Here is a 24,654-nt window from a genome sequence, read left to right as displayed (position 1 = left end):
TACAGGTAATACTAGGTATATCAAACTGAAGTATACTTCGCCCACAACAAATAAAAATTTTCTTTCTTGTTCTTTTTTTCAAAAATCTATTTCTTTAGCGCACTACTACAAAATATCGACTTATCCAGAAACATGACTTTTCCAGAGAAAAGCAAATTCCATGACTTTGCCAGGTTTTCCAGACTGGTAGATACCCTGTTATCTACATATAGTATATCACTAGCTACTTGGAAATCTGTTCATGTCATTTCTCATCCAAATGCGATAATGAAATACCTTATTTTATACTGTCTGATGAACATCTCATGTCAAGTAACTGGAATATTTGGCAGATAATTACTGGTTGGAGAGAAAAAGGTTACTTCAACTAATGGATGAGACAAAAAAGAATGTTTTCCAGACACTTCGTAGGGATTCTAGCCCTGTGAGTGCACAATAAATAATAAGCAAGGTACAATGTTAAATATTTTTTAATAAAAAAAATCCATATCTCTACCAAACTCCAAAATACACAACAAAAGTTAGAGTTCTTTAAACAAAAAATGATGAAAAAACATACACTCAAGTAATTCAGAATTCTATCACACAGTCACAAACAACCACTTGCAATTGCTTGAAAAAATGTATTTAGTCGCATTCAAGTAACGCTCCACTATGCCACTTTTCTTAACCATTCCTTTACATCTTCCACACCCATTTCCTCATTAACAGTTATGCTTGATTCAGCAAATTCAAACTTAATCGGTGAGAGATGAGCAAATTCAAAATCCACTCCCTGTTTTCCCAAGAACGTGTTGTTGTTTGCTGCTTCATTCATGCTTTCCAGCTGTTTTGATTTTGTCACACGCAAAGTATTCCTGCAGAAGGAAATAAAAAGAAATTATGCCTGTAATTTGGTAGAAAGTCGTTATAATTTACTAACTACAGGGTGTGATGGAAATATTGAGACGATTTAAAAATCGCACAACCAGAATCTCCTGACAGATGGCTACAAAATTCATGTCATTCAATGCAGCAATGCATAGCCTTCAGTAGCCATGGAGCGTTGGTTGAGTGAGCATCATGCATTCGCAGTGGAATGCTACTTTAAGAATAAAGATTCTGCCACTATAACGCAACGTAGATTAAGGTGCCAGTTCAACATTGGAAGAAAAGTGCCGACAGCGGACAGACAATTCTGAATTGGGTAAGAAACTTCAGAATGACTGTATTGGTAAGAAACTTCAGAACAACTGCATTGGTAAGAAACTTTAGAAAGATTGCATTAGCCTATAGCAAGAACAGCCCAGAACGTCCACGAACTCCGGAAGCTGTGGGGAGGGTCCCAAACGTTCAGTTCGTAGGCATGCAGCGTCGCTAGGCACGTCTGACAGAAGTGTAAGACAAATTTTACACTTGGACTTACATTTTCACCCATGCAAAATTCAAATGGTACACAGCAAATTCTGCTGGAGATGCTGCACAAGGCTATGACTTCTGTACGTCGATGTGCAGAGGTTTGTTTGATTGAGAATAGTGCCCAGCTGAGAGACATTATTTTCAAGACATAGGCATCACATGAAATGCTTTTGTATGTACTTTCCAGTCATGTAAGTGTTTTCATTGTTATTCTGAAGTGTAATATAGATTTTGGAAATTTAAATCGTCTCAATATTTCTGGTGCACCCTCCCTGTACTTCTTGCTAGATTCCAACATTTAATTGAATCAAATATACCATATACAGTGCTTCACTGGTTACTGTGCTGCTTTAACATGAACCGTGTAGTGACTGGAACTGATCTGCTTGCGAGATATATCATGTATCCCTTCAATTTGCATGCATTGGGTAGCTTTCCCAGTTGGGATTTCATCAAGTTTATCTTTGGTAAACATACTGCAATAGAACTAACTCTGATCAAGAGCATGTTATCGAGAACAGAAACAAGCTGTTGAAATGGTGCACCTCTCTAGTCTTCTGTCAGTATTTGCTTTCATCTGGGTGGATGTGGCATGTTGAACAAAAAAATTATATTGACTTCTGTGTAGCTTGCTAGGGTGACAAGTGTTGAGGGTTGGTAAGTGTTGTTATAACGCTGCAACATAAGGAACTTTACAACAAAGAATATCTATGCATGATTCTTATCTGAATACAAACTCATGTGAGGAAGCGATTTTTAAGGGATCTTTCTCGAGAGATCTGAACAATGTGGGGAAGCAAAAGGATTTCATTTCCAACATCATCTGTAACTACAGTAAGTGGTTACTTGTAATTTTGAACTATTTTTTAAAATACATCTATGCACTTGCACTGAATGATTACATACATCTGATTCGCCCAGCAAGTGGAGTAGTTCCAACATGTTCACAATATCAAAATGAAGGCACTGTATAAGAAATGAAACTCATTGCCTGCAAACTTGTCAAGTATATGCTCTTCGTATGCTGGGTAGTATCAAGTGATATGTTTTATTTTACTTCATTTTTTTGCTACTTTTGGCTAATTGCGAAGATGAGAATCATTGATGAAAGGACACTCACAAAGAACACCTTGGCTTGGATTCGATTGATTGAGTTGGTGTTTTAAGTCCACCATATGTACAGTAACGCTAATTGAGACTGGACCTACAGATTATAGTGGGATCCGAACCACTATGTGCCTCCACCGGGTATCAAACCTGGGACCCCTTGATTACAAGGCAACGATGCTTCCACTGCACCATTGGGGAGGCCCCAGGCTGGGATTCGTACCTGGAACCCCTAGCATCATCGCATGCTTTGATAAACCACGGAGAACGGTGCTGGGTAGTATATATCACACAGGTCTCTTCACTCAAGTTACAAAGAAAATCACAATAATTGTCCAGAATTTCTACAAATGTGTTATGATTCCTCTCAAACATAATGCTTTAAAAAGTCATAAAAAATACATTTGAAGTGCCAGACATTAAATTTACCTTATGTTGTATAAAAAATTAAATAAATAGATGTACACAATAAAAAATTACCACAATCAGTTAATACAGCTAAGAGTCACTACAGAAATACATCACATGAAAGTATATCATCATGCATGGCATGAGTGAATAAAAAAAAATTCAAAGGAATGGGTTGCATATAGAAAGAAGGTTATATATCAGATTTAATCTGGTTCTAAATGCCTATTTCATCCCTAAACTTTATTTCCATTGGATCTTTATGAAATATGCATATTGTGTCTGTCAATATCATTGGTAACCCTGTCAAGTTTACAAATGGACAAATTCCCGTGGATAAAGTATTCCCAAGTTCCATTGCTGATAGAAACAAAAAATCCAGCATCATGAGAACCTTTTGAGGGTTATTTGAAAGAGGAGGTAGAAGAACCCAGAAAATAAGAGGCATTGGAACTTCATGTACTGACACAGATGTATTATCAGGTCCAATACTCAGGTTTCCATCCCAATCCTGTTGAATGTCATTCAGTGTCAAGGTCCGTAGACCGCTAGTTTCCCCCGCTCTTTCCATAACTCGCCTCTTTTCCAGCCCCCATGTTTAGAGCCCTGGCAGGGTCTCTGTGACATCATCAGGATGAGACTTCTCTGAGTGTCTGCTATTTCCAACACTGCAAAGCATTCAACACTTGTTTTTAAGAGAAAAAACACATATTGAAGAGCATTGCAACAAAACTTACACAGAATACATGAATGTGATGGTGCATAGAAAAAATTATAAGTAAGCAAAATTTCACAAATTTACCCATGGTTAGTGCTGGAAAAAATTGGAAAAAGAGCAGCACTGGATCCATTGTTTTTGCTTAATGGTATTTGTCCTCTTAATTTTTGAATCCTGTGATTCAAATAGAATTCGGAAAAAAAGTAATGTTCCTCCTTGACAAAACACAAAGTACTTTCTGTTGTTCTGTATTTACGATTTTTTTTCGTTTTGCATTGAACAGACGAATGATAAGACTAATCAAGATTTTTGTTCTTGATCTGACAGACACACTTACTCACAACATTTTTCCTAGCAATTTTGCCTTCAAACTAAGGATTGCCAAAAAATATCCGGATTCCGAAAAATTTAAAATCTCGATTTGGAAATTTTACTATCTGAATTTCGGAGATAGAGGTTTATAACCACTTTCCACTTTTCAGGTCAAATTTATTAACAAAGCTCTCAATGTGCTGTACTCTAAGTATTGTCTTCCTCATTTCACGATCATATACTCCGTAAGTAAAAGTAAAGTGCTCCCATGTGCTTTACATAACACCATGAAGGCGTATAGGGGGTGTGGAGTTAGGACTCCACATTATCTTGATCATGGCCGAAGGTGGGGGTAATGTGATCAGCACCACGTCCGTGGCCGCTTTTATCCCCCAGAGTTTCCTCCAGGTAACCACTTTATACAATGCTGGCTGGGCGCCGGAGCCGCTTGAACATGTGCAAAAATAAACAAAAAAAGCAACAAATCTCCGCCACCAGGGATTGAACCAAAGTCTCCCGCATGGTAGTCAGATCATATACTCAGAAAAAAAAAGTCTGCATTTGGCAATCCCAACTTCACATGTCTTGCAAGAACGCTGTTATCGTCACTAAGCTAGTGTAACTGGGATTATCATTGTAGGAATGGTGCCTTTCTTCAGGTTCTTCTTTGCTGTAATTCCTACTAATTTGGATTTTCAATCACATTCACAAACACACTGTTATAAAAAGAAAAATAGTAACCTGAAATTTATCTTTTAATAGCATTTGCTTGGAACTTCTCATGGGATGGAAATATATGGTAAACAATATGGGAATTTTATTTTTTCTTGATATATTCATGCACTTGCAGCATAGTGAGACATTATTTATTGTCACCCAGACCCTACAATATGAATCGCATAAAATAATTACTGGAAATACACGAAAACAAGCTCAAGGAAAGAACAGAGAAACAAGTTTCCCTTGCTAAAACTTGCAGATACCAAACTTTCCCCAGCGATCTGTCATCACTATGATGTCACGGTTTTACAACCACCTCGGCTTGCTAAAAAGGGTCGTTATGAACAGACCTTCCAAAGCAGGCGGCAAACAAGTCAACGGACCTTGATTCAGTGCATCATGTTCTAAATTGTAAGGTTATTCAGGGTGTCTACCAAAATAACAAATCCAAAATTCTTGACTTTTTCTTGGCCTTTCATGCCTTTTTCTTAACATTTATTTAATCATCTTCCCACCACCACTTAGACATAGCTGGAAATTAAGAAAATAGATATTATTATTCAATGAAAAACCCCTATCACAAGGCCGGTTAAGATGAAAAATGAAGTTGCACTTCAACAAGACATATAGACTTGCTTTAATTAATAATGCATGTAAAAATTAATGCTTCAGACTTCGTCCTGGATCGGGAGTGACCACATTATTTCAATATTTTTTGGAAAACGTCACTCATGTAATTCTTAAGAAAAAGTCAAGAATTTTGGATTTGTTGACTGGTAGACACCCTGTTGTTGTTGTTTAAGTCCATTTATGCACAAATAGGCTAATTGAGACTGGACCTACATTTTAAAGTGAGATCCAAACCACTGTTCTCATGATGAAAGTTGTGCGAATTACTCACAAATTTAATATAAATATATTAATAACTTACGTTTTGCGAGTATCTACCATCTCACTCAAAAACCTTGTGAATCCAATCCAAAATCAACTGAATGTGAAAGCGGGTTCAATGCAACAAACGTAAGTTAACAGATTAGAGAAATCATTTATAAGTTTTAAACCTACTTTTTCTTTCAATAAATAGACCGCCAGTGCATTCATTGTTTTCATGCAGTAAAATTTGCAAGAACTTGGATCAAGTCTAAGCATCACAGTGCCCTTGACAAGCAAACTGGCAAACCATAGAAACTGCAGTGATTCTCATTTCTCTTGTACATTCATCTGATTTTTTTACAGTTTGCCTGTAGGGTTTAACTTAAAATGGCATTGTGTTTGTGTTTCATTGGATATCAAATTAGATTTTAAGCAATTAGTGTCTAATTCTAAGTATACCTAATACATAGGTAAAAATAAGTCGTCCTCCCTCTGATAAAATCACTGTTTTAATGTGTAGGAAGCATTTCATTTCACATAGGAATGATATCGCGATGAGACGAGTCGAGAATTGTCACAGTCTTATCCTGTTTCCTGTGTGGTGAGGTCCTTCTCGTTCTTGTTTGTGCTTATTCTTGTGTCGGTTTTGGATCAAAAGTTATTAAAACTTTTTCCAGATTCACTTCATGCTCAGATAAGACTAATCGGGACTGAATCTCGAGTTTAAAGTGGAATCCAAAGCACTGTGCATGTGGGACCCCTTAATTACAAGGCGAGATATCTTGTCCTGACCCATGAAATGTTTAGCATAAGCAACATGTACATTGTGTCACCACTCTCACAACGTACAATAGCTCATTAAAGCAAGAACTTTAGTTAATAACATTTTTCTGCTTTACATCTTGTTCCATCGAAATACGGAATTTTATCATGAATAGATTAAAACAGGCAGCACAGGCTTGCAACTGTCACTACTGGATTTACTTTGCAATTACAATAAATAAAATACAAGGCTAATTTGAAAAATAAATTAGATATACACTTGATATGTCTGAAAAATACATAGCATTTTAAATTTATTTTAAGCAATTTCTTCCAACATGATAACCAGAGTTTCCAATGAGATCGTCTCACTTTGATTTTGCAGAGATATATTTCATTCTAGTCTTGAAATTTGAGAGAAAACAGATTTTTCTTGTCTTAGTAACATCTGTATTTTCAACAAATCTCTTAATACGAGGTATATAGGTTTAAGTATGGTTTTCCGAATACCCTCTTACAAAGTTATTAAAATTATGGGTGAGGTACAGGAGTAGATTGTACCCACCAATTTGGTCAGTCGTGTCTAGTTTTGTGTAAGTATTTAGTTTCAGAAAATTCCATTTGAAAAATTCAAAAGAAAAGAAGGTCAGTCATATACTCTTCTGACTTCGAATAGATGCGACCGTTTCTTAAGATAAGTGTACTCCCTTACGCAAAAGAGCATTCGCCTGGTGAGTGATTTTCTGAGAGTAGGCTAAATTTTACCTGATTCCACTGTTCCACACATATTTTAAACAATTTTCATCTCCTTAAAGAAATTTCCAAGAACACGGCTCAATGAACTAAATCATATCAAGCACAATGTAGTAGAATAAGTTAATAATAGTTCGAATTTCTGTGGTAAGGAAGATAATGCTTATAAGTTATGAACAATTTAAACTTTTTTTATTCAGCTAATTGAAAAAAATGTTATTTTCCTGCACCACTGAATGCAACAGTCATGAAACGGTTGCTTTGTGAGTTACAGCAGAACCAGGAGTTTCTTCTTTAAACACCTTTTTTGCACATGAGTATAAACAAATACTCTTCAACAATGCAAACATGTAACTCCAATGAATATGCTGTGCTTACTCAAAGGACCAAACACAGTTGTGATGGAGCATGATGATATGAATTCAAGGCAGCCTAGTATCCTGTCAGGAGTCAAATTTTTGGTGTAAAATCATGATTTTTCATGTAAATACATGGTGCTGCCTTGGTCGCAAATAACAGATGGTATCAGCCATCAGATCTCTAATTATGACTTTCCTACAAGTTTTTCTCACCTAAAAATGGCATCATGGGGTTAAAAAAAACCTCTGAGTTCTGCCATTGAATAAGTTACAGAATTTCCTCTATGGAGTAAGCTGATTGAAAATGTTAAGTATTGAAAAATATCTCAATGGATGAAGATGTATAATACAGAAAACCTGGGTTAAACATCTCTTACAGTTTGCATGTTATATGCGATCAAAGTTTGGGATGTGTGACTTTTGACACACACTGTACTAAGCATGACAGTTACTTTTAAATCAAAGGAGAACAGCCAGAAGCAGTGATACCAAATGTGAAGTTATAACAAAACATGACATATGAAGTAAAAACAGTTCAATAAATAAATCCTTGAATAATTTAAGTATACCTGCCCCATCGACCATGTGCCCACATATGAGAGATGATGTCCAGGCACACATACATACATACAAACAAACACACACACACACACTAACATTAATTACATTTTTTTCCAAGGAAAGTGTGTATCTTTTATAGAAAACAAGAATCCAATTGAATATTCTGAATGTTAAATCGCAACACCAGTTAAAAAAGAAAGAAATTTCGCAACTAATATATTAAAATATAGAGTAATCAATATTCGTAATTTTACTAGTACAATAAGTCTGTAAACAGTTTGCAACTAAGTTCACAATACATAAGACTCCATTTATCATTTTCAGAACCATGGTCATGAATATTAACTTATTAGATTGATAGATTCCAAAATATAAATATAAGAATAATTTTTCCTTTCTGAAACAAACACGGCCATTCGTAAAAACATCCCATTAGCAACATTACTTCCAAAACATCACTACAAATGACACAAATGAACTAGTAGTATGATTTATCACATAGGTTTCAAATTACTTACATTTCTTTCTCCAGCAGAGCTTTCACAACAGAGCTTCCCTTTGCCATCGTCTGGTCTTGTTTGTGGCACAGAACGAGAAAGGGTGGGCAGTTTGAGGCAACCACTGGATCAGTCAACAACACATACAAAAATCTGTAACCAGAAGTAACCCAAAAAAGTGTATGATACACATCTGAATCACAAAGTTTCACAAAGCACTTACTATTTTATTTGCACCAAACACAAATATTCATAATGTACTAGGCAATACCAGTGGGTGCTGGCATGCCCCTTCTTTTGTTCCGTGCACCTCCATATTCAAGAAAAAATTATGTTGAAACAGTCACAAAGATTTGTTATTTTTTAGTTAGCCTCTTATATATCAATTAGTTAGTTGAACCTTGCATCCAGACCCTTACATTTTGGATCCCGGTGTATCCTATGATTTTGTATGGTTACACACACACACACACATATTCAAAATAATGAATTACATCAATTGCCATCCAAAAAGCAATTACGGCATTTCCACAGAAATGATAATAATATCACAATACACTACACCAGTGGTTCCCAAAGCATGTGTTGTGGCTGGCTTATAGGGGCACTGCAAAATGTTCCAATATTTTCACTTAAATGACACTTACTTGCTAGTCTACATGGTTTTACTACTTCTTACATATGAAATGCTTCTGGAAATGCTTTTTTAACTTAAGGCAAGCAACCTAAAAACAGTAACTGACTTGGTGCCGTGAATCGAAAAAGTTTGGGAAGCCCTGCACTACACTATCTTTTACTGCTGTTGTTAGTTCTACTCTGACCATGGTTAGATGATTTACTTAAAACTTACATCCAGAAAAAAAACATCTACAATAGATACATGTACAATTCAAGTTTACATTTAATATCGAAGTTTGTACCTGTAAATTAACAGAAGATGAAATATATATTAAAAAAAATTATTGTTACTCACTCAGCTACATCTTTAATCTCCTTTTGGAATGTTACAGAGTCAACCATGAAGATGATAGCTCTAGCTATAGCTTTATATTTATCAAAAAACTTGCTTCTTAATCTCTCATGCCCTGGAATGTCCACTATTTTTAGTGATTTCTGGAAAAAATTGAGTGTTTTAGTGGTGAAAAATCAAATTGGAACATTTTGTGAAATATTGACAAAAGTTTAACACATATTTCAATGCTGTTTAAATGCATGCACGTAAAACCATAACATTCTTATCTTCAAACTGGAAATAGAAGTTTTAAAACTTGATTTTCTTCTTCAATCTTTATTCCTTCCAAGCATGTGCTTTCTGTGCGAATTTTCAATGGCATACTATCCAAAATAAGTTAAACCCTGAATTATTATACAAATGACTTTGAACATAACTATTCATGCATTTAGCCCCATAATACTTCAGTTCAGAATTCATCTATTTACTTTGACGGCCTTCCTGATGATGTAGTGGTAATGCCGTCACCCTGTAATCAAGGGGTCCCAGGTTCAATACCAAGTGCGGGCATATTGACCTGTGGTTCCAAATCCACTTTAAACTGCTCCAGTTAACCTTCCTTTCCATAAAGTGGAAAAGTTTGTCTATTCACTCTGATTTACAGAGAGACTCAATGAAGAGGATTGTTTGCTGAAAATGAATATCAAAATTTCTCTCTTCCCATGAGAACTCTCTTGGTAAATAGTTCTCCTGAGACTTTTCTTTTGTACACCAGTACCCATTTGAAAGTCTCCCAATTGTAAAGGATTATATGCATTAAAAAAATCTCAGAAGTTAGAGATCAAGTTAAGAAGTTAAATAAATTTATAAACTGGCATAAAATTCTGTATCTCCTACCAATGCCCTCCAGTAGATTGATACTTGGTTCCTCATGCTTTGAGAAGGACTAGAATGCACCTCCCTTCAAGGTAAAAAAAAAAAAAAAAGAACATAAATAAAACATTTTTTTTTAAATAATAATAATAATAGTGACCGCAAGTAGGGCAGAGCCGATACCACCATTCGCCAATACCAATACACTGACCAATTCCTACCAGTACAGATGCCAATACCAATACTTCTGTAATTCCAGTATAAAATAAAAAAGGCTAGCTACTATGTCATGCTACCTCATCATATAATGAGGCACGAATAGAGAAATATATTTGGGTGAGGCAGTCTGAAATAATAATGATTATTATCATAATAATTAATAATAATAATATAAATGTTTATAATTAATATAATACATAGGACTATAGTGTAAATCACCAACCCTGAGACCTGTAAAGAAACGGTCTCACCGATTTGATGTATCACTCCGCGTCAGCTGATTCATGACCGAAATCATCTGCTGTTACACTCATAGTTCGCCGTGGGCCTCCCCGATGGCGCAGTGGTAGCGTCATCGCCTTGTAATGAAGGAGTCCCGGGTTCGATACCCGGTTGAGGCACATAGTGTTTCGGATCCCACTTTAAACTGTAGGTCCAGTCCCGATTAGCCTTACTGTGCATAAAGTGGACTTAAAACACCAAATCAAACCAATCAATCATAGTTCGCCGCACCTATTCATTTTATATAAGAGCCTCTGAATGTGAGAACCCGATCTCAAAACATCAGACGAATATGCAGCTGCATACATTGTTACTCGCCCGGTCATTCTCTCTTTCATAACTCTTAAAACTACAAACACTGACACACCACTGCACTGGGATACAAACTTAACCACTTCATTTACTGGTTTCTCAGGATACCACTGACAGAACGTTACATAAATATTGAGTAGAATATGTTTCTCACCCCTTTTCAAAGGCTGTCCTTGATGGTGTTTTGAAAACAAGCTCGGAGAACACAGAGACTTTCCCGCATGCATAGAACACAGCATGTTATTTTTCTAAGGATAAGTCAGGCAATATTACTAAATTGCACTACTTTCTTGCTGTTCACATGATTATTTTTAGAAAATAACCAATGTTATAAAATATCATTATGTACACAAATCTCTAAGCTCATTGAAAGTTACAATGCATATTACTACAAAATGTTCACACTTATCTTGCCTTGCCATGACACCAAGTTATTTTACGAAGTGCACTATATTTGGCGGAACAAAAATCGTTATTAGGATGCTTGTCAAAGTTTCCAACCGCAATAAATTTACGAACTTTTTGTCTTGTTTTGATCATCATCATCAATATATTTATTGGACTTACAGCAATGCATATGGCTGTTTATGCCCATTATATATTTTATTTACATAAGATACAATTTACATAAAATCTACAAACAAATTTCAAATACACTCCTACCTATATCATCCTTAGAAATATACATTACCATGTTATATCATTTTGTCTAAAAAAATGCAAGTAAAATATATTCAATTCACATGCAAGAAAGAAGCCAAATTTATGGGAAATTATTACTGGTGCAAAGAGTTAACCATAAAGGTGAAGCAATAAGTAAAAAAAGAAAGAGCATTGGGTTTAAAGTGAGACGTCATTTGCGGCAGCGTATCCCATACTACAAATTGGCCATTGTTTTACCTTATGTAATGAATCCCGTAACAACGATGGATTTTCGTGTGGATTATTTTACTTCTATGAGTTTGCAATGCTTTCTGTATGCACATGGTTTTGTTTACAGAAGGTCTCAGGGTTTGTGATTTGAACTTTAGTCATAATAATATGTAAATTAATAAACTGTTTTACTGTTGTTATTACATGAAAGTAAAAAGATGCTATAAAATTAAAAATAACAGCAAATATTCATCGTAAAGCTTATGTGTAATTAAAATCACTAACATTTGTAGAAAACAATTGTCCTGACAAGGAAATTAATGTCAAAAAAGTAAAAAATTGTATATTTATTGAATAACAAGAAAAATGATGTTGGGTCCAGTTGTTGAAAAGTAAAAGTTCCTGACCAATATTTTATGCATATTATTATACGTAGTAGTGTGCATAAATCTTTGGTGCTGTCATTCAAAGCTGTATGATCCCAATATAAGCTCGGAAGAAATTAATAATCCTGGATTGGCCGATACCAGCAGTCACACAAAATACTTATATAGAAGGGAAGAGCACAAGAAATTGCTGCATTCAATTCACACTTGAATGTACATAGATAAAATAAAGCTGATAACTGCATTAGTGCAGTTATAATAAAGCTGGCTTAAAAACATCCAGTTATCTTACCCCCACAAGTTTTCAAGCAAGAATTGGCAATGCATGCTTTCTTTTACTTTAACATAGCATTTACAAGGTAGTTACATGCCTTCACGGTTACCTTTGGGTTCAGCTTTCACTTTTAACGTTGCCTTTGAGGGTAGGGGTTATTCAGTGTTTCTAGGAAAATCTAGGAAGCTCCTACCCTGTCACAAGGAAGGGTGAACGAACCTTTGAAAAGGACAAACGTTAAATTAAATTGTTGTTCTTGGCTGCTCGTCAAAATAATTGGTATTGGTGAAAATAATTCAACCAATACTTACCCTGGTATCGGCTTAGCCCTAAGTGCAAGTCATAAAACATAACTGGGTTTGGTGCTTATCTTAAGCCATTTGTTTCTCATGCAATCCTTACATTTGTAAATACAATCAGGAATATTTTTCTGGTGTAGTAACATGGATAGTTTTTTTTAAAGGTTATCTGTAATTAGGCACTGGGATACACATTTAACATTTGTATGACAATTCAGTTTATCTGTACTATACCTATTTCATTTTAGCCATTTTCTCTTCTTTTCTACCTCTGTATTGATTACACCATGTAACAAAAAGAAGGGTTTTTTTTTTTGTTTAAGTGAATTTTTGTTTTGTTTATGACAAAGTCAAAACTAATATGTATGTGGTATTGCTACCTTCATGTAATTATTTTTCTGGTAATGGTGGTCTTAACTCTTTTTTATTTGATATTCAATGTATTGGTTAACATGAATTAAGCATAGGAAAATTCATGATAAGATAAGTATACTAAAATCTGTTTTGTTTTTGTTTTGGTCTCATCAAGCAATATGTGAAAAGATTATTACATACAAATGTGGAAGCTTTCAAGTACCTCCAGACTGTTTTCCCCAAACTATCTGAGGTTAAGATAAAGGGTTGAATTTTTGTGAGCCCTCAAGTGAAGAAATTTCTTAACGCTGACAACTTCATCAGAAAGCTTCGACCTGTTGAAAGAAATGCCTGGAATAGCTTCAGGGACATAGTGAATAGTTTCCTGGGTAATCACAGGGTGGAAAATTACAGAGATGTAGTACAGGGTCTTCTGAATAACTACAAAGCAATGGGATGCAGAATGTCTCTAAAGGTGCATGTACTCCACTCACATCTAAATGTCTTCAAATCCCATATGGGTGCATACTCAGAGCAACAGGGCGAAAGGTTTCATCAGGACTTACAATTGTTTGAAAGAAGGTACCAGGGACAGTATAATGAGCGGATGCTAGGCGATTACATCTGGGGACTGATCAGAGAAGCTGATGGGCATCTCAATAGGAAAAGTAGGAAAACAACACATTTTTAGAGACCTTATTATCTTTACATGGAATGTACAGGTCTTCATGTACTGTAGCCCTTTCCTTATATTTCTTCACTCCATTTTGACATGTGTTCAAACTTGTTTATCAATGTAAACCAGCTCTCATTGTCCCAAATACATGCATTTACTAAAAAATCTGAAAATCGTTGTCATTTCATTAAAAACAATTTCCCACATGTAAAATTGTGTTTTTCTAGTGTTTTGTAGTAAACTGCATCGGAAACAGGGAAAAAATTCACTTAAACAAATTTTTGTTACATGGTGTTAATCGCAATTACACGTGTTGTGAATAATGACTTGCAAAAGAAGAAAAAAAGCCTTGTTCTGATTCCACACATAGGCAAGACTCTCAGCTTCGCAGAACCAATGAATTTGTATTATCTGCTTGATAAAGCAATTTAGTGTAATGGATTGATAGGTTTTAAAGGGTTGTGTTTTGATTAAAAAAATCACCTTTCAAGATGAAGGTGAATTACATGTTTTTAATATGTTCAAACTGCAGATTTATTGTGGCTTTATACAAGGTTACATAAGTCTGTGAACCATTTAAGACAGTTGTAGAAATAAAACTACGCAATGGATTGTTAGAACTATAACTTCAATAGAGAGAGAAGCAATGTAAGTTTTTGATGCAAGGGATGCATGGTGCGATGTTGCCATGTTTGGCTGCTTGGAGGCGATAGTAGCAATATGTTGTTCAGTAAAAGAGAGTGGGCATTTTGTGTTCTTAGGTTTGCAAGAAGTTCGTCCATTGTAGTTGTGATGTGATATTTTCTTGTAGGGGTTTGTGAAGGATACTGCTTATGTGTCCTCACTGCAACAAATATCCAGTATATCAGGGACCGAATCACTGATGTCGTGACTCTTATCAACAGTGATATGCAAAGTTGTGTCTGGAATGAGATGGATTATCGCATAGACATTTGCCGCATCATTAAAGGTGGACACAGAGACTTTGTGATATTCGAAACAAAACTTGGAGAGTGTATCTTTATTATTAATAAAAAAATGTTTGCTCTTGTTCAGTAGTTCATGTCATGAATTTTTAAAATGCCTCATGGACTTATGAATAACCCTGTACAGTGCAGAAATATATTATAATTACAGTTACGCAATATAATTTCACACTTCATACAGTAAAATACAAATAATTTTGTTTCGGTACACAATAGCTTGAAAATCTGTCACTTATCTCATAAACCTTTAATACAATTGTGTGTAAATTACACAGATGAGGGTACTATATTAGAGTTATTCTTTTGCCACAAAAAGGCATCCTTACACCATCCCTCTTTCTGCCAAAACCGCAATATTTGTCAGGGTTGACAGTCGAAGTATTGCCATGACTTTCCTCTCTTCTTGTCTGCCAGCAGTCAGCCCTCATCTGAGTATGGTCACTACATTGCCAAGCGGCATGTATATGAGTGAGGGATGACGACACGAAGGTTGAAAAAGGGACTGGACTGACTCTTTCGTGACCCTCGAAAAAATGATCATCTTCCCAACCTCTCCCTGTCCTGTTTTAGGAGGTGGGTTGGCCAATGCTTGGCAACCCTGAACTAGACTTCCTTTGTCATTGAGTACTAGGCTACATCACAAGATTTATGGCTGTGGTTGTCTCTCCCACTTGGGAAATGGAGGACATTTAAAAAGTACTATTTGGCACATCAGAAACACATACACTGAAACAATTAGTTCTAACGTAAAAGTTACTCATTAAAAACCACATAAATATTTCTCTGCATAAAAACTAGACTCCCATTCTAAGATGATAAAACTTACCCTATTCACTAGATAATCATCAATATTCTCTTTAACTGAAGTGTGTGTGTGAACGAATTTGCCATGAAGTAAGTGTGAGAATATTACAGTCTTGCCAGAATCACTCAATCCAACAAGCAAAACACCTCTTCTTGCATTACGCTTCCTATGCCACAGCAGCAACAGTACTAAAAATAGAAAAAAATAAGATTTTTAAACATGTGGAAATTACTTTTCATACCTGCATTAATAAGCAGAAGCTTCCTATGCAGGTTCCTACATTGAAAGATGATTGTATACATACAGTAACCTTCCATGTACAAACTGCACCATCCCATTATGTCACATAGGATTGGTATCATGTAATAAGGTGGAAATTTATTCAGAAAGTCAATATCTGATTGCATCTCTAACATCAGATTTCTTTCAAATTTTTGTGTGTGGCTGTGAAGGAAGCTGATATGTGTCAAAGGACTGGGTTTTCTTTTGTCAGATTGTTGTATTACACAGGTGCCACTCGATTGTCTTGCCAACAGAGGAACACAAGAAGGGTGAGCAGAACTTTAAATTCAGAAAGCCACATGGCAACATGATGCATATAATATGCTCCCAGGCATTCTGTGTGGTAATGATCCAGGTTTTCTGCACAGAAATCAGAATAGAGTAGATTTTTTTCCATCCACTTGATCATATGAGTACAAATAGCACTATGATATGGGGTAGGTCAAGTATGTATAATTTTGAGAACAAAGGAATTAACACTTACTTAAGCATATTAAAAAGTATAAAAGAGTATAAAATAACATAACATAAAAAATTAAAGAAAAATCAAAGGTTATGTCTATTAATGAAAAATATGATCTAAGTACTCCTCTGTGCTGTAAAACAAATACTTCATTAGCAAGCTCTTTACTGTCATTTTAAATTTAGTTGGATTATGATTCTTGAATTCCTGTGGCAGTTTGTTATAAAGTTTTACACCTTGAAATCCTAGACCACTATGTGTTTTGGAGGGAGTTATGCATACGAGTGCTGTATTTGTGTATGTATAAATTCTTTGAGAAGATTTTAGAATTTGTATGAATAAAGTACAATTTTTCTAAAATGTACGAACGTGGATGAGGTAATATTTGAAATTCATTGAAAATTTGTTTCGTTGGGCTTGAGAGGGATACATTTTTCATCATTTTTAATATCTGTTTTTGCCAAATAAAAAAATTGCTGCATTTTGGGTGAACTGCCCCAGAGAGAGATACCATACGTAAGTACAGGTTGAATCTGTCCAAAATATACTGGCCTTAAATCATTGAAAGATAAAACATTCCTCAGAATTCTCATCATGTAGCAGAGCCTGCTTAACTTTTGAGTTAAAATAGTAATTTGCATGTCCCAAGACAGGTTGTGTCTATCCATACTCCTAAGAATTTTATTGCATTGCTTTCTTTGATGACTTCATTTTAATAATTACATTTAAGTTTTTTGTTTGTTTTAGTGGATTAAAATTTATTAAAACTGTTTTATTAACATTCAGGGAAAGCTTGTTGTTGTTTAGCCAGGTGTTTAGTTGCGTCGTTGTCAAAACGGAATTCTTTTGAAGTTGCTCATGTTTGAGAGACTGATAAAGTTTCTGGAAGATCATTTATGTATAGTAAAAATAAAACTGGTCCTAGAATTGAACCTTGCGGTACACCTGTTTTGAGGAACAGTTTGTCTGATTAAATTTTGTTAATATCTACATACTGACATCTGTCTTATAAACAGGAAGTGAACCATTCTTTTGCTATACCATGTCCGAATCTCACGATGTCAACACGTGTTAAAGGAAAAAGTGGTGCTGGAAAAGGTTTTAAGACATTTTCAAAAAGAACTCTATGAAATTTCAGACTGGCTTTGTGGGTATGATGTGGTGAATAAATTTTACCTTTGGACATGTTTATTATTCTTAGGGGTGTGCGGGATCCCGAAAAGTTGGGACCAGGATCAGGAAAAAAAATTCCCATCCCTATCTCGACTTCAGGAAATGACTTCCCGACTTTTTCGGGTTCCCGAGCAGTCGGGAAATACCGAATGGTAATTTTAAAAAGATGTTAATTCTCGACGTTTTCGGCATTGCAAATGTCTCGAACTTATCGGAAATTCTTAGTTTTTGTATCAGAAATGCAAAAACAATCACTTAAGGCGAAAATGACGTGTAGAATTTGATTTTTCAACATATCGCACATTTCCTGTCCCGAAAATTTCCCGATTTTGTCAGGAAATATAGAATATTTCCCATCCCGAACGTCGGGATTTAAAAAATGTCCCATCCTGACTCTCGACTCAAAAAGGTGTTTGGAATTATCAAGGGTATGCGGATTTGAATCATCTCAATACTGCAGTGAAAAACACAGTGAGTCTGAATTAAATGTTTCTAGTTTCTTTAAATTTAGTTTTGTTGCCACCCCTACTAGAATTGACGTTCTTTTAGATACTCAACGAAAAGCTGAAACAGAGCTACACAATGAAAAAGTAAAAAAGAACAGGGAAATATTAAAGAGGTTGATTAACGCCGTCTGCTATTTAACAAAGCAAGAACTGCCATTCCGAGGCCATGAGGAAAATGCAGAATCTCTAAATAAGGGCAATTACATGGAATTCCTTACTGCAAGTGCCGAGTTTGATCCCTCATTAAAAGTACATTTATAAAATTCTACAGTATTTTGCGGTACTTTAAGTAATGAGCAATTGAATTTTCAACATTTACTTTTTGGAAGGATAAATGAAGGTTAAGGGAAAAAACCGGGAATGTGCATGAGCATTTTAGCGATTTTTCAATGAACGGCTCATTCTTATGTCCAGGGTGTTTTTTTGTAAGGGTGATGGAAGTTCCACGAACACCTCTGGTTGCAAACTCGTGCTTTAAAAAATAATTGTATGGCGAAGTATTGGACATTAATTTTCTCATTTAAACAGTCCTTGCTTCTCCTTACCCTTCAAAAATATTAATATTTTAAATGAAATATTTACTTCATTTAAAATAATTTATGTAATTTAATGTTTTTCTAAATATTTCTAAATTTACACCAAAAATGTTCGGAGAAAATTAGTAATATTGGTTCACAGAAATGTTCCTTCTTTGCCAACGCCTTAAGTTCAGGGTCAGGAGACACCACTGGTCCAAATTGATGTTTGGATAGAATTTTATATTTTTCTAAGAAAGTTACTAATTTATTTAGCATAATTTTCTCTATTACTTTAGAGAAAACCGACAAAAGAGAGATTGGCCTATAGTTTGAGCATTCCTCTTTGTTGCCTTTCTTGAATAGTGGTCTCACTTTTGCTATTTTGTACCCACTAGGAAAAATACCTGTTTCTAAAGATGTGTTGCAAATACTTACTAGTGGTTGTAAAACACGGTTCACACATTTTTTGAGTAGAGAACTTGAAAATTCATCTGGCCCTGACGAATACTTATTTTTAAAATTTATAATTACTTCTCGACTTCTCCCTCAGTTACTGGGGTGAGAACAATAGTGTTTGTATTTCGGGGACTGCTTAAATATGTTCTTAATGTAGGTGTAGAGATTACTGCATTTTTATTTACTGTATTGGGAATGTTCACAAAATATGTATTGAAAATTTGTGCTACATCAAGGGGATTGCTTATTTCTTCTCTATCAGACATTATTTCTATTTATTCATTCACATTCTTTTTTTCCTACCAGTTTCATCATTAACACTTTCCCATAGTTTCTTCGATTTATTTGCAGATTTTATCTGCAATGGCTAATTTCTTCGCATTGTTTATTACCTTCCTGAGGATATTTACATATTTTTTTGTAGTGGTTTTTATGTATGGTATTCTTGTTTTTCTGGATTTCTTTATATAATGTTCTTTTTGTTTCACAGGATTTTTTTATCTCTCTGGTTATCCAGGAAGTTGAGTTGCTTTGGTTAAGGGGTTGTTTGTATGTTTTCTATGGAAATGCTACTTCAAAAATATATTTTATTGTCTTTGTGAATAGGCTTACTTTTGTATTTAAATTTTCCTCCGTGAGCACATCAGTCCAGTTTTCTTTCTTTAAGGAATATACATAGTTTCCTATGTTATCCTTGAAGAATTTTCTTTTTTCTATAGGCTAGAGTGATATGTTTTGCAGTTTTTGTTTTATATTCTCTGGTATATGGAAACTTATGAAAACTGCTTCATGATCCGACAACTAAAGGTAAAATATTTGTGGAGTGTTCAAAAAAAGTCTTCATTAATTATTACTTGATCAATACATGATTTACTTGTTGGTGAATTTATTGTTGCAATCAAATTATGGGAGGTTAGAATTGTATTTAGTTCATTTTTTTCTGGACTGTGTTTTAAAAAATCTATGTTTATATCGCCCGTCACAACAATGGGTCATTTTTTATTAAATAAATTGGACAACATTGTTTCTAATTTTTCAAAAAATGTGTGTTCGGTATAGGAGTAAACAAAAACATATCGAATGGCACAATCAATTGTGGAACTGTAGCACAACAACTTCCGGTTCACGGTGGCCAGGTAATTCAAGCACGTACTTGTGGCCTTTCTTCTTGTTTTGTATACCAGATGAAATAAATCATATAAAAGCACTTGACAACGAGGAGAATAAGAGATATCAGGGCAAAGTAGAGGCCTTTCCATATCAATTGGATGAGCAAATAGGAAGTAATACGGCATTATTCCAGGATGAGATCCATTTGCTGATGGTCGTTGCATTGGCGATATTTGTAGCCTACATATTTAATAGAAAGTAATTTTTCCTACAGAGTGAGAGGGCTTAAAGCATGTAAATCTTTGGATGCATACATTTATGTTTTAAGTGAAAAAGTGAGATGTATGGATATATAATAAATGGAAAAAGGAGCTTTTTTTCTTCTTTCTTCAGTCAGGGCGAGTCAGAGGGATGCGGTAATGCACACTTGCTGGTTTCGTTCCAGTTTGAATGCAGAAATACAAAATGCTCATTGTTATTTTTAGTCAATTTTCTGCTATTTGTGTTAAACATGACGAAGATAAATAATAAACTGGAAAAATTACTGATGGGACAAACACAATGACACACCATTGCCTGACCATGGTGTTCAAACCTAGTACCTCTTCTTTATCAATGTTGAAAGGATTTCCATTGCAAAGGCGATAATTAATAATAGTACCCGCACTTAATTTTTGGTTACAAAAAAATATTTCCTCTGGTTACACACACAAAAAAAAATCTGGTTATACAAAATTTACTATAGTTCGTGTGTACTTCAAGAACGCAATGTGTAACCTATCTGATTATGACAGAGCATTTTTTGAAAGGAAAAGTAATAATGTTGCTCTTATCACTAAAACATAGAGAAAATCGAGATTTGAATGATTTCTCTTCTACATTTAATGAAGTGCAAGCGGTGCAGGACGCAAACTTTTTGGTTGGGAAGGAAACAGGAAGGGGTATTTTTAAAGTCCTGACATTCAAAATGGGAAAAATAATGTTATTTCCATACTAAATTGGGAGATTATAAGAGCGGAAATTATTCAACATTACCCGATACTAAAAAAAATATTAATTAAACACACAATTTTACCCTCAGATGATGATTTATTTTGCATTTCTGGTAAAAAACTGCCAATTTAAATAAATTTCAGACATTTAGTACAAAAAAAAAATATGTAGGGAATAAACTACTTTTAAACTCAATCATTTTTTCCGAAGTCTAGATCGGAAGGGGATTTTTTTAGGTCCTGACTTTTTGGTTTCCTGCACATCTGTTGTCATTACTGCGAAGTCTACTTCTGCTAATGGGCTTCCAATTTTCACGCCTGACAGCTTGAATGCAATAATTTTGGCACCTAGATCTCGAGGAAATGGATGAAGAGAGATCCGTGAAAGATTATTTAGCCCTGATCGTAGTTTACATCCTCCTTGTACACGCCCATTCGTTCCTTTCATACATGACACAATCTCAGCTCCCTTCAGCAGCATGTTGTGAGCCTACGAACCGGAAGTTGTTGTGCTACAAGTATGGCATCCGCACGAAGGCACTTCCTTCCGGTGGATAGCCCCTATAAGCAAACTACTGTTACTTCATTGTGTTGTAATTTTAAATTCACTACTGTGTGTTCAAAATTAGGTTACAGTTTAGTATATCGGAGACACATTAAAATCAAATATTTTGTGTTTCGCATGGTTTGTACCTACCAATTGTGTATTGCGGAACATAGTTCAAGGTGCCATTATGCTTTTTACACGAAACGAAACACAATTTTTCTTATACATGGTGATTTTTCTTATTCTTTTCTTCGCTTCCGTAACACACAATATGGCGGCCACATCTTGACTCATGTTGTGGGTATGCAGCATTTCCAACCTTGTTCACCGAAAAATATCTACTACTGTGTTCGTCACGTGTGCAAATTGTACATTATGCACGGGTAGCTGACAGATAGCCGCATGAACCATTTCCGATAAGGTTAGGTTAGGCAAGCATAGTTAAAAAAAGGAGGGGTTGGAAACACTGACAGGGGCTTACATCATCAAACGCATGGAACATTTGGTTCACGCAGTCGAAGGTAATGGAGGCAAGAGCTTTTGTGCATCAGAGAGATATTTCTCTTGAAAAATACATGATTTCCCGGTCAAATTGGCTAGACTCTACTTTACACCCTTATTGCCTTTTGGTGGTAACCCATGGAGTTAACAACACTGCAGGCTTCTCTTTGTGTCCACGTTGTGAATGCGTGTGCTTTGCTCATTTGCGTTCGCAGTGCGTTGTGCGTGTGTATGGTGTGTGAAGAAGAACAGTTTCAAAAAACTTGTAGATAGTGGAAAATAAGTTTATCCCCAGTAATAATTTAGTGCATCGTTCAAAACCGTACTTGCAGACAGCCGGCATCTTTTTGGGTAAGTACCTTTCTCTTTTTACACTTTCTGTTCACGATAGCCCCACTAACCATTCACGGGTAGACCCACGAACCATTCATGATAGCCCCACAAACCATTCATGTTAGCTCCAAAAAAAAAAACAATGCATGGGTAGCCCCACAAACCATTCACGATAACCTCACGAACCATTCACAGGGACGAGGTATGCATACGAGGTTAGGTTAGGTTCCATTAACACTCATTTCACCCCTAAATATGTGCTACATCATCGAAAAATTTCCTCAGTACGTTCAATTATGCATATCCGGACCTCGGTTTATATCGATTTCCTCCTCCAGGTAATTTTTCCTCGCTTTGGGATTTACGTTGTTGAATTCCTTATACAATAACCTTTCCAAGGATATATGACACGTATTCCTTAGGAAAAGGACGTAAAGTAGTCTTACCGTCAAATATATTCCACGATCTCGACGAATGTTGAAAACCTTGGAGAAACTAATTTCCGTAAGTAGTTTCTTCTAAAAAAAAAAAAAAGAAGAAATGTGTCTCCGATATACTAAACTGTTACCCAAAATTGAATTCTTCATTTAAATAATCAGTTTTCGTTATATTTTCGAATAGTATATGGCTTCTAACTAGTATGGCAGCACCACCTCGTTTGTGGTGTTTACGGCAATATGCGCTGGATAAATTAAAATTTGGAATTTGTGTGGAAGAAACCTCTTCTTTTCACAACCAATGTTCAGTGGCACAAATTATATGTGGGACTTTTTTGAGAGATCCAAGAATCAAATCCAGGAGAAAATGTTGAAGATGTTAAATACAGTCATATAATGTAGAACTTTGATTAAACATGATCAGCCGATTGGGCAATTTAGGTCTGGTGTCTTTGGCACTTTTTCGGAATGCAGGCTAACCTCCGAACAGCTACAGATTATGAGTGCCAGGTCGAAATATCTTAAAAAGTAATTGTTTCCACGATTTAAGCACAGTGAAATTATTTTATCGTGGCTTCAATAACAAGTTCTCTCTCGACAACCACAATACCTCAAATTTAGTCAAACCTATTTTCTTGTTCTGTGTTATTGTGGGTGAAAAATGCCACCAAATTATTTTATATGATCAGGAAGGCTCCAAATATTTCTCTCATGCATATATAACTTTCAGAAGTAGCAGATGGTATTATGTATTTTATCTATCTATTAAAATAAACACACAATATAATCCAAAATGAAGCTTACCTATGGTAAGAAAAACGACAAAAACACCAACGACAATTCCAATTAACTGAGGATCCACATTATCTACTCGAAAATTGCCTGCACCAGAAGCAAATTGTTTCGGAGACTTCTCCATCTTTCAAGACGTGTGAAATCTGGGTGTGTACATACAATTTGTCCACAAGTGAGGCTACGTGAATAAGATAACCAGAAGTAGATTTACATTATGTGATATACATATATTTATTCATTTGTTTCAAACTAGTATTATGTGCATTAGCTATTACACTTATCAGGTTATAACTCGCATCACAATGCGACAATTTTATGTTGTTTCGTCCACTATATATTTTCAAATGGACGATTAGCGGATTAGCGAATTCTGAAACAAAACAACAGCGGTATGCGATACCTCTCTGTCACATGGTTCTCCTTTATTGCACTACGGGAAACGAACTTCGTGTTCTGACGTCATACGATCAATAAATATCTTGTTAGGTTAATAATAATAATAATAATAATAAATTTTCTTTATTCAGCGGGCGAGGTTCAGCCAAGGGTTGCTCTGTCACCTAACCCTTGTCAATATGATAATACATATGAGATTATTATAAACTTATGGAGCAGTAAGCTAAACGTAAAAAATAATAATAATAATACAAATAAAAAAAATTAAAAAAAATAAAAAATGAAGAAAGAAAAAAATATATAGGAATTAGTTGCATACAAAAAAAAGTGTAACTAGAAATACAAAAGACAATAGTAATAATAATACAATAATACAATTCCTTTTA

General features: G+C 35.1%; 1 protein-coding gene across 1 annotated transcript; it reads right to left on the bottom strand.

The window, feature by feature from the left end:
- Positions 1–454: 454 nt before the first annotated feature.
- Positions 455–24,036, bottom strand: SrpRbeta (signal recognition particle receptor beta). Its single transcript, XM_083121650.1, has 5 exons — positions 23,882–24,036; positions 15,781–15,947; positions 9,442–9,581; positions 8,490–8,621; positions 455–857 (listed from the first exon to the last, which is right to left on the bottom strand). Exons 1-5 carry the CDS (start codon positions 23,994–23,996, stop codon positions 653–655), a joined length of 759 nt encoding a protein of 252 aa, XP_082977776.1. The 5' UTR covers positions 23,997–24,036; the 3' UTR covers positions 455–652.
- Positions 24,037–24,654: the final 618 nt, after the last annotated feature.

This window comes from Lepisma saccharinum, chromosome 4 (genome assembly GCF_977018435.1).
Source record: "Lepisma saccharinum chromosome 4, izLepSacc3.1, whole genome shotgun sequence".
In the NCBI taxonomy this organism is placed as follows: domain Eukaryota; kingdom Metazoa; phylum Arthropoda; class Insecta; order Zygentoma; family Lepismatidae; genus Lepisma; species Lepisma saccharinum.
Note: the sequence above shows the minus strand (reverse complement) of the source record. Positions and strands in the feature narration are given on the sequence as shown.

Excerpts from the sequence above, each read along its gene's own strand:
- SrpRbeta (XM_083121650.1), bottom strand. The coding sequence starts at position 23,996 with ATGGAGAAGTCTCCGAAACAATTTGCTTCTGGTGCAGGCAATTTTCGA. Across the intron at positions 9,582-15,780 it reads ATGATTATCTAGTGAATAGG|AAATCACTAAAAATAGTGGA; the intron begins GTAAGTTTTATC and ends AATTTTTTCCAG. Across the intron at positions 858-8,489 it reads GCTCTGCTGGAGAAAGAAAT|GAATACTTTGCGTGTGACAA; the intron begins GTAAGTAATTTG and ends TTCCTTCTGCAG.